Source organism: Diabrotica virgifera, chromosome 1 (assembly GCF_917563875.1).
Source record: "Diabrotica virgifera virgifera chromosome 1, PGI_DIABVI_V3a".
In the NCBI taxonomy this organism is placed as follows: Eukaryota; Metazoa; Arthropoda; class Insecta; order Coleoptera; family Chrysomelidae; genus Diabrotica; species Diabrotica virgifera.
Genome location: NC_065443.1, coordinates 25138029 through 25151320, shown reverse-complemented (window position 1 = coordinate 25151320; position 13292 = coordinate 25138029). Strand labels below are relative to the sequence as shown.

At 34.5% G+C, this 13292-nt stretch overlaps 1 protein-coding gene across 1 annotated transcript in view; it reads right to left on the bottom strand.

Moving 5' to 3' along the window:
- The window catches only part of LOC114324172 (la-related protein 7), a 37518-nt gene extending 29610 nt beyond the window's left edge, over nucleotides 1-7908 (bottom strand). The window contains exon 1 of the mRNA XM_028271924.2: nucleotides 7554-7908. Coding sequence (XP_028127725.1) covers nucleotides 7554-7719 — 166 coding nt within the window. The 5' untranslated portion in view covers nucleotides 7720-7908. The remainder of the gene's footprint in view (nucleotides 1-7553) is intronic.
- Nucleotides 7909-13292: the final 5384 nt, after the last annotated feature.

Genomic DNA, 13292 nt, shown 5'->3' with positions numbered 1-13292 from the left:
AAATGATTATAATTTAAGTAAATTAAAATTCCTGAAATTATTAAAATGAAAATCTCTGACAATTAAAATCAAATGAAATGAAGACTCCAAGGTAAAGGTCACTCATCTTCAATTCCTTACATACTCAGTCAGGCAGTGCTTAAATCTTAAAGATCTTGTATCCACCGGATCATAAGATTGACTAAAGTCATTTCCCAATGTCTGAATCCTGTTAATTGGAGAGAATTTGCCATAGTTGGTGTGATAGTGTTTTATAGAAAATATGGGCATGTCTCTAAGAATTCTAGTGCTACATCTAAAGTTGATAAGACTTAATAAATCAGAACAGTCGGTGGTATGGTCAAGTAGTTTATAGAGAAAAACTAAATCACATTTAGCTTTGTAGTCTTCTAAGGAACTGATATTTAGCCTTGACCTTAATTCCACTGAAGACATGTTCTTTAAGTTTAATCTATAAGCACAAATCCGGAGAAACTTATTTTGAATTTTTTCAAGGGTGTAAATATGGTTAAAATAGTGTGGTGACCACACTATAGAAGAATAAGACAGGATGCTATGGACGAAAGTAAGATATAAAATTCTATATGTAGGTACGGAAAGATCTCGAGAGTTTCTTGTGATAAAACCTAGATTAAATTATTTGACAAATTGTTAATGTGTGGGATAAATGACAAGGAACTGTCAAATAACACCCCCAAATCTTTTATTTCAGTCACTCTTGATATAACGCTTGTATTAATGTGATAGGCAAACACATGTGATAGATTATGTAATAAAAAAAAATGTGCAAGTTCCCTATTCTCAGATCTAGGATATGATAATTGAAACACAACATTGGAACACACATCATAGACAAATATGTAAATGGCTCCGTCCCATTCAATTAGTGAAGCGAGATTGCCACCAACATACAAGAGAGAGGTCCTAGATAGAGATAAAAAATGAGCAGGAAAATTTGACAGGCTGTGTAATTTGAGTTGCCTATATAAACTTAAATCAGGGAAATGGACCTCATATTTTTTTAACTTGGTATACTTATATTATTTAACTAGGGCCGATAGGCTAAGTTAAGTCAATAAAGTTAAAACAAGCTGAAAATGCGAGCATTATCATAACGAAAACTTTGTTTATTTGCATATTTTAATTCATAATATGGAAAATTGCTATTATAAAAAGTTGTTTAGAAATAAAAATTATGTTTTAATGTGCAATTCATTCTAATATAAATATTTTGAACTATAAAGGTACTTTACTCTTGATGGAAATTCATATTTCTTATATACCTCATATAAAATTAATAAAATTTGATATAATATGAGGGTTGCATCATAGATCTAGACCATGAAGAGCTTTTTATGAAGAATAACTTTTCTTCATCAAACTAAAAATAAAAGAGTTATAAATGAAAATGTTGATATCCATAATTTGAGAAAAATTTTCAAATATTTTTTTCCATTAGAGGAATGCACATATCAGACCATAATTTTTTATTCCAAACAACATTTCATATAGTCGGTTCGCTAAACACAACTAGCTAGTGATTTTAGTCAGTAATTTTGCCAATTTGGCAAAAAAAAAATAATTACTAAATAATTAGTAATTTTGCCAATTTTTTTCAAAATGGGCAAAAAACTAAAAAATTACCTACTAAAATCACTAGCCAGTTGTGTCTTATTTTAGCGAACCGACTATAATAACACTTTTCATTTAATAACAAATGGAACAGTCCATCATTAGGTACTCCCAAGGGGAGGCTGTATACTCGTATAAACCTTTTTGGAAGCTTTTAATAAATTATTCCTTTCAAAATATACTCAAATTGTATTTTTGAACATCTTATTTATTTTATATAATAATTAAATTCACTATCAAATGTCGTTGATATTTTATTAATATTTCATTTAAAATTTAGTTTGACATTCACGAAGTGTCACACTCAAATGTAAATAACCTATGCTTTGCTTGACAAATTCAGATTAAAAAACTAGCCTACTTACTAGCAACGATTTCAGCTGACAGTTAGTGTGTCGGCAGAAAATAAAATGATTGTTATAGTCGGTTCGCTAAACTCAGACGCAAATGGCTAAAGATTTTAGTACGTAACTTTTTTGTTTTTTGCCAAATTTGACAAAATTTGCAAAATTACTAAATATTTAGTAATTATTAACTATTTAGTAATAATTTTTTTGGCAATTTTATCAAATTGGCAAAATTACTAGCTTAAATCACTAGCCAGTTGAGTCTGAGTTTAGCGAACGGACTATATGTCATATTTTAAACTTTGAGGTCGATTATCTCGAAGATGGTTAGAGATATCGAAATGCCGTTTTCACATTTGGATTCAGAACACAAAACTACATAAGAAACCATCGATAAATCTGCTCTATGTATTGCAGGAGCGGCAACGCAATATCACACAAACTTTGTGAATTTATAAACGAAAAGTTTTCGTTGAAAATATGAGGTCCATTTCCCCGATTTAAGTTGATATAGGCAACTCAAATTACACAGCCTGTCAAATTTTCCTGCCCATTCTCTGCCTCTCTCTCTTGTATCGTGGCCAGGGCCGGCCCTAGGGTTTGCGGCGCCCTAGGCGAAAACAAATTTTGCGCCCTCATTACAGTTGAAAAAGTTCAACTAGCACTTTACCGGGACACGGTATTTCAACTCTGTGTTATGTTAATAATTTAATTTAATTTAATAAACCTTTGATTAATGACTGGGATATATAAATAAAATAACTGCTATTTTACATAACACAAACTTTAATTTCATAAAAAGCAAATGTAATTACATAAGACGTACTTTAACCAAAGGCATATGGGTTTAATGGGTCAAAGTTGAATTCTGTACATATAATTTTCATCATAAAAAACGGAGACTCAAAGTTAGTCTACAAATCTTTTATAACACTGTCTTAAACAATACACTGACTAACATATTGCAATACTGTTTGCTATTGGATTACTGTTCTATTAACTTCGGACTGAAAGTCACTTTTAAATACAGATTAGAAATTAACAGTATTTCTTGGCTAAAAACTAAAGTCCTAAGGGCACTTTTCTTGCTTTCTGCTTAGCAAATTCTTGAATGAGAACTTTTAAGTCTACTTGTCTTGCTCTCTCACTTTCAATAGATATTGTCGCCAGACCTACAAGTCTCTCCTGGCACATTGTACTGCGGAGATAGGTTTTAATTAATTTAAGTTTGGAAAAACTCCGTTCTGCACTAGCTACAGAAAGTGGCATCGTAAGCAAAATACGAAGTGCTACACATATGTTAGGAAATCCATTCTCAAGGTTGTGTTGGTAAATGTAGTTTAGGACTTCTTCAGGGCTTGATATAGAGTCGATGAGATGATGAGAAATTGCTTTCAATTCAGAACACAGTCCTACAGCATCAATATCAGATTCAATTAAACGTCCATCTTTTTGAATTCCTAATGATTTTTCTAAGTTGTTGCACATCGACTTAACCTCAGATGTAGTCTTGTTTTTAAGATCAGTAATGTTGTATAAAAATCCAAAGACACCAGATACTGTATTTAACTGGGAAAATCTTTCTTTTACCGCATTAGCAGCCGTGTCTAAAAGAGCAAAATAAAATTGAATCTTGAAACTTTCTGACGGGTCACTGGCAACATTTGCTGATTCATCTGTTGATTCATAATCAAACATTTTCTTCTTTTTTCTTATTCGGACCTTCTCCCTCTCAAAAATTGGTTCTATTCCAACTTCTTCTGCTACTTCCTTAGCATCAACCAGAACTCTCTGAAACTGTACATCACTTCTGGCTGTAACCAAAAACTCTTCGGTTTTTTTCAGGTGACTAACTGCTTTCTGGAGACTCAAATCCTTTTCTTGTAGTATCTTACTGGTTAGGTTTACCTGAAATAAAATATTGTGCCATGTAACAAGGGCAACAATAAACTTGAAGTCTGAGAGGTGTTTAAGTAATCCAAGTGCTTCTACCTTCGCAATACTGCCACTTGATCCTTTTAGAGAAGTGTCCTCAGAAATCTCCTCCAAAGCATCACACACATGAGACAAGTGGTACCGCAGAGGCGTTAGTGCATCAATTCGACTGGACCATCTTGTATCACTTAAGGGTTTTAATGTCAAAGCTGGAACATGACGGCGCAAAACATCCCATCGTCGAGTTGATGCCGAAAAAAACACATATGTTCGTTGAACCACATCGAAAAAAGTAGTAACCTCTACACAGCACGAAGCTGCATCGTTCACAACAAGGTTCAAAGTGTGTGAGCAGCATGGAACATAAAATGCACGTGGGTTGACATCTAAAATTCTCTTTTGAACTCCACTTTCTTTTCCTCTCATGTTGCTTCCGTTGTCATAACCTTGCCCACGAATATTCTCTACAGGCAAAGAAATCTCTTTTAACTTTTCTAAAACTACTTCCGTCATATACTCACCACTGGTACTTTCAGTGAGAGGCACAAATCCCAAAAAGTGTTCTTTTACAAGTACTTGATGATAACTAGATACTTCTGTTGAGGATGCCAGAGATGACTTTGGTAGTTCAACAAATCGAATAATAATTGTCATTTGCTCTACGTGACTAACATCTGGTGTGCAGTCTAAAATAATAGAAAAATATTTAGCCGTATGTACTGAGGACAATATATCTGCATTTATTGCATTAGCTAAAGTTTGAATCATCTCATTTTGTATATTTTTCCCTAAGTAATGAGTGTGCCTGTTGACATCACTTTTGATTTTTCTTAGATGCTCATTCATTATTGGGTCAAACATGGCCAAATATTCAATAAATTTTAAAAAATTTCCGTTGTCATTAACATCTAATTTTTCTGTCGTGCCGCGAAATGACAAGTTTTGGGACCCAAGAGTTTTGACGAGAGCAAACAGCCGTTCTAGAATTTTCTGCCAGTAAATTTCCTCTTGTTTTATTTTTTGTTCATAAACATTGTCAACAGTTAAATTTTTTTTAAGTGCTTTTTTCAGTGTTTTCCATTTTTCAAAGTTTTGAAGGTGATCATTTGATGTTTCGTGCGTTTCAAGGAGGGCCGACATATTGTGCCAGTCATTACAACCACTTTTGCCTAATGAAGAAGAGACATTTATGCCGCCAAACACCTTACAACAAAAACAGAAAACTTTGTCGGTAGATTTTGAGTATTGAAGATAGTCTCGGTACACATATTCACCATTTGGAAGCCTCCTTCTATAATGAAAGTCAGAAAATTTTCTGTTATTCACACCCTTCGGAAATTTTCCTTTTACTTGGTCAGGTCCATGCTCTACTAAAATGGTTCGTAAAGTTTGGCGATTAATATTTAGAGTGTCCCAAGACGCTGGATCAGCATAATCAAGCGTAACTTTGGGTGAGATTGAATTTTCCGGCAGTAATTCCACTGCATTATCTGTAACGTCAACGTCCATTTCAACGAAATTATTTTGAAATTCTTGCAGTTGACGTTCGTTGTTTTCTGCAGAAGTAGATGGCGGTTCAATAGCTGTTATCCTCCTAGGACATTCTTGAGGTTGGATCTGGATGATTCCCCCAGAAGTAGAAGGTGATTCAGTATCTGTTTTCTCTGTAGCATATTCTTGAGGTAGGAGCTGGTTGGTTTTTCCAGAGGTGGAAGGTGATTCATTATAACTTTCCTCCCTAAGAGTTGTGTCATTTGGTTTAATTAAATATTTTTCAAAAGACCCTTTAGCTTTTTTTGCTGACTCCTCTCTTTCCTGTCTTCTTTTCTTAAACCAAGAGCCCGAGTGTTTTCCTGACATCATATCTGGAAAGAAAACAATGATTGGATTAAGCTAACTTCATTTTGAAAAAATGAAAAAATTTTGAATGTCTTTACTCAAGATATGAAATTAGGATTACACCCCCAAGAAGCAAGGACTTCTCTTAAATAAAATTACATTAATAGCCTATTATTTTAATATTATTTATAAATACATTTAAAGTAGGCCTAATTTTGAAATCAATTTGATAGAAATTAGAAGTTAAAAAATTTTACAAAAAAATCCAATGGTCATTCTTGCTTAAAAAGTCAAGTTATACTGTTTTCAACAAAAAATAATTTGTTTTGATAAATATTTGGAAGCAAAATTAGAAATGTCCAGGTGGATTTCAAAACTAATAATTCATTCAACATTCATATTGTGTAATATTAAATAAATTAAACAACCACTCAGTTCGCCCAAATCCCAGAACAGCAGCCAGCATGACCAGCACTCAGCAGCCAGTTCCTAATCAATCACATCGGCATCGTAGGCGAAACAGAGGCAAGTGTTCACAAGGGGTTTTCTTTAAGTTATGATAATTAAACAATCTCAATTTTGATTTGATTTAGGCCTATATACAACAACAATATGACAATGGCCTATATGATATGATGACTGAAAAAAATTATAAATATGAAGAGTATAAGCTACTTACTTGTTAATTCAAACTTCCTTTTGCAGTTTTGTTATCGTAAATTAACAACTACTACTACTGTCAATCAATGCACAAAGTCAACAACACTGCACTACTACACTAAACTGAAAAGTGAAAATGCATAACACGCAGCGCCCTAATGACAGACTAGTACTCTTATTCTGTTCACGCTATGACTGCTGGCTTGACTGAAGTGAAGAGTGTGGGGTTGCCGCGACCACTGCGCCACTAAGTAGGCTTACGCTCAGCGAGGTTGCCAAAACGAGTAATTAATGTTAACGTTAAGTTATAGTTTTGCGTTTTCTTATTTTATAAGACAACTAAAATAAAATATCCTTCACCTTTCATTACCCAGTGATTTTTCTGTCTCTGCGAGTTACACAACTACTACATGAGAAAGTACTACGTCCCTAATTTTGCGCCCTAGGCGGATTTTGCGCCCTAGGCGGCCGCCTAGTTCGCCTATATGGACGGGCCGGCCCTGATCGTGGCCACATTAATTTTCTTCGTGCCTATTCCATCCGTGTTGACGGTTCATTGAATGTACCACAGGTTTTATAGCCTTGGTCTGTGGAAGCCTCTTTTCCTTTAAAGAGTAGCACCCTTTAAGAAGGTGGTGAGATTGACGTTACTTCAAGGGCTTATCACTAACATACCACCAGCCACTGAAACAGCATATTATTTACAAAACACAATCCTGTTAAAAAAATATTAGTTTCCTCAGTAATATTATAATTTGCCCAAATAATACAAAAAACATGGAAAACCCCACTTTTCCACCCTCCGTAACCATTGATTTTAGAACAATTATGCATAGAACCTTTCTTGTTTTAACGTAAAGCATTATTGTATAGAGTATAGAACCTTCTTCACGCTAAACCACAATTTTTGAAATATTTGTGAACAACCTAAAAAAACTATTATTTTACCGACTTCTCCCCCCACTCACTTAAAACCAAACGCAAGGCTCGAAATAGAGTAACTTTTTACTGAACTTTGTTTTGTGGCCAATATAAAACAATTTTGTATTGGAGGATAACTATTACTTTGGGTGTTAGGATTTGGGTCTAATTCTAATTATACCATACTACAGAATAAATGTAACATGTAACTATACTTACATGGATTTTCACTAATTAATTGTGAAAGAAATCTATCTTTAGCTAGGTTAGAATCACTGAAATAAAATTCCATTAGTTGTAAAATTGAATTATAGAGTAATTTTTTTCGATGTCGCCCCTTTTTCGAAACTTCAATGTGTTCATTTTCATATTCACCTTCGCCCATCTCAAATATTCTCCGGAATTCAAACTTACGACTTTGAGAAAAATATACCAAAAAATAATAGTTGTTATTTTAGGTTACAAGTTACGTTACTTAGTTCTTCTTCTTCTTGTTCTTTTTAAGGTAGGTTCACGCGACTCGTGTACTTGGCAAGTACAAAATTATTCGCCTACTTGGCAGGTATACGAGTTTGCGGAGAGTTCATAAGACGAAACACATCGGGTACTGCTCAGACCTTAGACAAGGAAAAAAGAGAGGACGGGTAACACCCATTTAACACACACGTTCCAAAAGTGAAGCCAGCAGTTTTTGGTTTGTTTGTCACCAGAAACATGGCGGTCACGTCAAAAATAACAATGGGTTGCCAGTGGTGGGTGTTCGTTGAAGGTTAAAATTTCATAAAAAATAAAGTAAATCATCATCTAAAATTCGTAATAAAAACATATGTATGTATTGAAACATATGTACGTAATATGAGCAACTTAATAAAACATTTACCGTACACAAATTCTTCATTTTAAATACATTTCATGTTTTTATTTTAAATACTCAATGCATAACAATACCCCAAAGATACGTCGATGATCAAAATCCCTGGTGTCAGTTTGGCTTCACTTTTGGTCATAGGATTACTCGTCCTCTCTCTTTCCTTGTCTAAGGCTCAGACATGTAAAGAAAATAGACTTGGCTAGAGATATGCCACTCAATGCATCGGGGTCGATCATAGAGGTATATATTAACATAGAGGGAGCCTACCTTCCGCGCTTCCTGACGACAAGATCTCATGGACTGGTTTACTGCATCTCTTTCTAACACATTGTATCGAATATCTATGATGACATTCAGTGTGAATATAGGCACGGAAGAGGAGGACAACTGTAGCAGCTTTACTATGCGTAAGAGTAAAACAGCACTAATCCAAATAAACAAGATGGTGTCGTCACTTCGCTCTGAATGACACTCTCTCTATGATAATACAGGGTGAGTCATGAGGAACTGTACATACTCCTACCTCGTATAGAAGGTAGAGATTTTCTGATTGTAGGTACTGTTTATCCAACAGTTTTAAAATACACACTTTATTTCGCGTTTTGTTGTTAGGTCTAATGGCTCCGTTCAGCTGTTGTGTGTGCAGACGGTGGAAAAGTTCAGCAAGTAAACATTTATTTAATCCAAATTAAATACTCATATTTCTATGTAAAATGTCACATTATTTTATAAATAAATAAGTAAGAAACAAAAGTTGTTTGTGTTTTACCTTTATTGTCCAATTGAATAAAATATTAAATATTGGAAGTACCGTATGGAGGCTATGTACCTAGCATGGAGGCTAGATTATGGCACCCTTCCTATCCAATCAACAACAAGAGCGTTTAAAATTTCACACCTATCATGTCGAAGCTACAGACCACTTATGTGGAGGCCAGATTTGTAGTATCCTTCCATTTAACCAGGTGCTGAGATGGCGCTGAAATACGTGACATGTTTTTTAAAGAGTAAGATCGCATTCTACCAAATCACACAACACTTTTTTCTATGAGTAGAATTTTATAAAATACTCCTGTCACAGACGTCTACAGGTGGAAAACTATGTAATGTAATGTTAATTAATACGTTTATAACGATAATTTCCACCTCCACTAGTTTCATCTCTTTTTGTTTCGCAATGTATTATGTTTTCCATCTTTTGAGCTTTTTTGCCGGTTATTAGCGTGCTCATCACTGTATACCAAAAACCTACTAAAAAATATTGCCTACTAGAATTAAAAAAAAAATATATCAAAAATCTATCCAAAAAGTAGAAATCTGCTGAATGTGGCAACGCTGTTACAAAATAAACACAACAATGAACACAACTGTCCAACTCAAAATTCAATTAGGCATTCCAAATCACGTGATATAATATGGCTGCTGGATGGCGAAACTGTCATCCATAGGCGTATCCAATGTTTAAACCACTTCATATTTAATTTGCTATCACAATTTCACAAATTTCGCTACACAATTAACAAAAAAACAAAACCAAACAGGATATTCTTTACAAATTTGTCAATATTCAATGTAAACATTACATACATCATGACCACCCCCCTTAACTGTGTCTATGGCCATGTCACTTTAGCCATCCACCGACCACCACTGACAGTTCATTGGAATCCCTAATTGTCAAATATTCTTCTTCTTTTCAATTAGCCTTGTACCACATATATTAGCGATCAACATTATGTATCGCCATCTCTAATTCCGGAAGCTCACTATAATATATGGAACCAATTTTTTCCATTGAGTTCGCAGCCCATGGTTTTGATGACTGTAATCTGATGTACGTAATTCTGAACTTTACACATGTGTGTAATCACTTTACGTAAATGATACATCATAGCCCCCAATATCTCCCTGAGAGATATGTATTCTTTGGTATACAACACATGACAGAAGCTCGAAACCATTGATATAAAAACACCTCGAAGCTCGAAACAAATGACTGTGAATGAAAAGCCAGTATCTGCCAGTTGCCAGTATCAAATCCAGTATCAACCCTTGGTATCAACCAGTATCAAATCAAAAATCAAACCAATAGGATTATCCGGGTACTCTCAAATACCACAGACACAGAAATAAGACAAATTTTTTGTGTGCCAATGTGATCAAATTGGATCAAAAGGAGTCAATAATTAAGCTGGATTTTAAGAAATTGTAAAAATGTTTAGGATGGCTTCGCGAACGAATTTCGCGAAATGTAATAAAATATGGATGGAAATCCAACGGTAATAAGGTATGTAGCAGAAGTTGCCCAAGAAGAGGAATAGAAACGGATGTGTTACAAACATAGAGTTATATATTAGCATAGAGAGAGTGTCATTCAAAGCGAAGTGACGACACCATCTTTTTTATTTGGATTAGTGCTGTTTCACTCTTACGCATAGTAAAGCTGCTACAGTTGTCCTCCTCTTCCGTGCCTATCTTCACACTGAATGTCATCATAGATTTTCGATACAATGTGTTAGAAAGAGATGCAGCAAACCAGTCCATGAGATCTTGTCGTCAGCAAGCGCGGAAGGTAGGCTCCCTCTATGTCAATATATACCTCTATGGTTACAAATTCTAGAAGAGAGATTAATGATTCTGTGATTTTTTAAATCGGCTCCTATAATTCGGCTGTCTCAAGTATCCAGTATCCGGTATCCAAGTAGAAATATTATAAGCGCCAATTCGAAATAAACCAGAGCAGGACTCAGAATCTCGGAAAGCACCCAAATTTTTCAAATTTCAATTTTGTTTGAAATAAACGTGAAACCACATTAATATGGCATAAAAACATACAGCACAAGTTTTTCAGTGTTTTTTTTCTGGATTTTATTTCATGATTAAGTTTTGAACAGATCAGTGTCTTTCTTTGGGAAACCTAAGAATCATATCCAGTAATTCATCAGCCATTCACAGCTTTTTCCTTAAAATTGTTCTCAAGTAGGTACTTGCCTTCGATATTTTGATCGTATATGAGATTTCATTTTCTATGTTACATTTTACCTATTATTTTCTATATTAGTCATTTTTGCTCTATATGTTGTATAAACATATGAAGGGGCAGGGGGAAGAACGATGAATGTCTATCTGGAAGCATTTTCGGTAAAATAAGAAACAAAGTTACATATTTTCATTGTTTTTCTCCCTTGCGTCCAATCTTGTGACGTTTTTTTAGACGATTCTCATCGTTATTTCCTCTTGGCCATTCACAGGTTGATAGTACTCTTTCTAAACTAACAGATTGCACAAAAATCGCAAAATGACCAAAAATTGACATTCATCGTTTTTCCCTCGGACCTGACCATAGCTCTGACCCTTCATATCTATATATGTAATTCTATTCGCTGTGAGCCGATGAGTAGAGGGGATTTGACAGTTTTCGCCAGCGCTATTAGTGGCAGTTTTGTGCATTGAATTTGAACAATTTTATCAGAAAAGTCAAGTTTCAAACCGCGAGAGAGCGCTACCGACGAAATTCACAGCCAATAAAAACAGAGGTAACCTCCTAATTTCACATAAACTTTTTCTTTTTCTCAATGGCCTCTTGCGTAAGCAGTCGTCCAGTCGCACGATTTTACAAATATTAAAATTATAATGAATAAAATAAAAAAAATAATTACTTTTACTATTATTTCTGTGTATTCGTTCAGTAATCAGGCTACAATAATATTTCAGTTCATAATTTGTGTTTTTCTAGATAAAAATCTATTTTTCTCGTTTTATATATTTCACATACACCAATTTTATCAGCAAAGTACAAGTTTCAAACCGCGAGAGAGCGCTACCGTCGAAACTCACAGCCATATTCGCTGTGAGCCGATCTTAGAATATAAAATAAACAGGAAGGAGTCTGTCATATATCAACAACACCTTAAATTTCTAGCGGAATCGGCCATCTTGAACCGATCGTGAGCCGATCTTAGAATATAAAATAAATAGGAAGGAGTCTGTCATATATCAACAACACCCTAAATTTCTAGCGGAATCGGCCATCTTGAACGTCTGTGGATGACTCACAAGTTTTTGTCAACGAGATAAAAGGTGTTTGTGTATTGGATCAGCTGTGTGCATAGGCGTACCATCTGATAAAGCTCCTGTATATGCAATCAATTAACTGAAGTTATTAGTATAATAAAATGTTATTTAACTGACTTTTCAACAACATATTATTTAATACGTATTTTCTCTTGATCTATAGCTGTTTGTTTAACATCAAAGATGTAATAAAATCGTTAAAAATTTCTTTTCTTTCCTCTTTCAAAGGTACGTCACTGGAGATAGAAAGCAAATCTGACAGCTGATCGCCATTTGCAACCTCCTTCCTGGCTCGAAGTCATTTCGCATTGTACTCCTTCCTGGTTTATTTTATATTCTAAGGAGCCGATGAGTAGAGGGGATTTGACAGTTTTCGCCAGCGCTATTAGTGGAAGTTTTGTGCATTGAATTTGAACAATTTTATCAGAAAAGTACAAGATTCAAACCGCGAGAGAGCGCTACCTACGAAATTCACAGCCAATAAAAACAGAGGTAACCTCCTAATTTCACATAAACTTCTTCTTTTTCTCAATGGCCTCTTGCGTAAGCAGTCACCCAGTCGCACGAATTTATAAATATTAAAATTATAATGAATAAAATAAAAAAACATAATTACTTTTACTATTAATTCCATTTATTTATAGTATCATGATTATTCTGTGTATTCGTTCAGTCATGGTACTATAAATAACGTTATTTATAGTATCATGCGTTCAGTAATCAGGTTACAATAATATTTCAGTTCATAATTTGTGTTTTTCTAGATAAATATCTATTTTTCTCGTTTTTTATATATCTCATACACCAATTTTATCAGAAAAGTACAAGTTTCAAACCGCGAGAGAGCGCTACCGTCGAAACTCACAGCAATAGAATCATTTGCAAAACGAGTCACATTATCTCCCATCTCTATTTGGAAAATGTTGTGTAGCTGATAGAAGCGCTTGCGTCGTGCGTCATATCCGTTAGTCATCGTGAACAAAGGAACGTCAATTTCGATTTTACTATTTCCG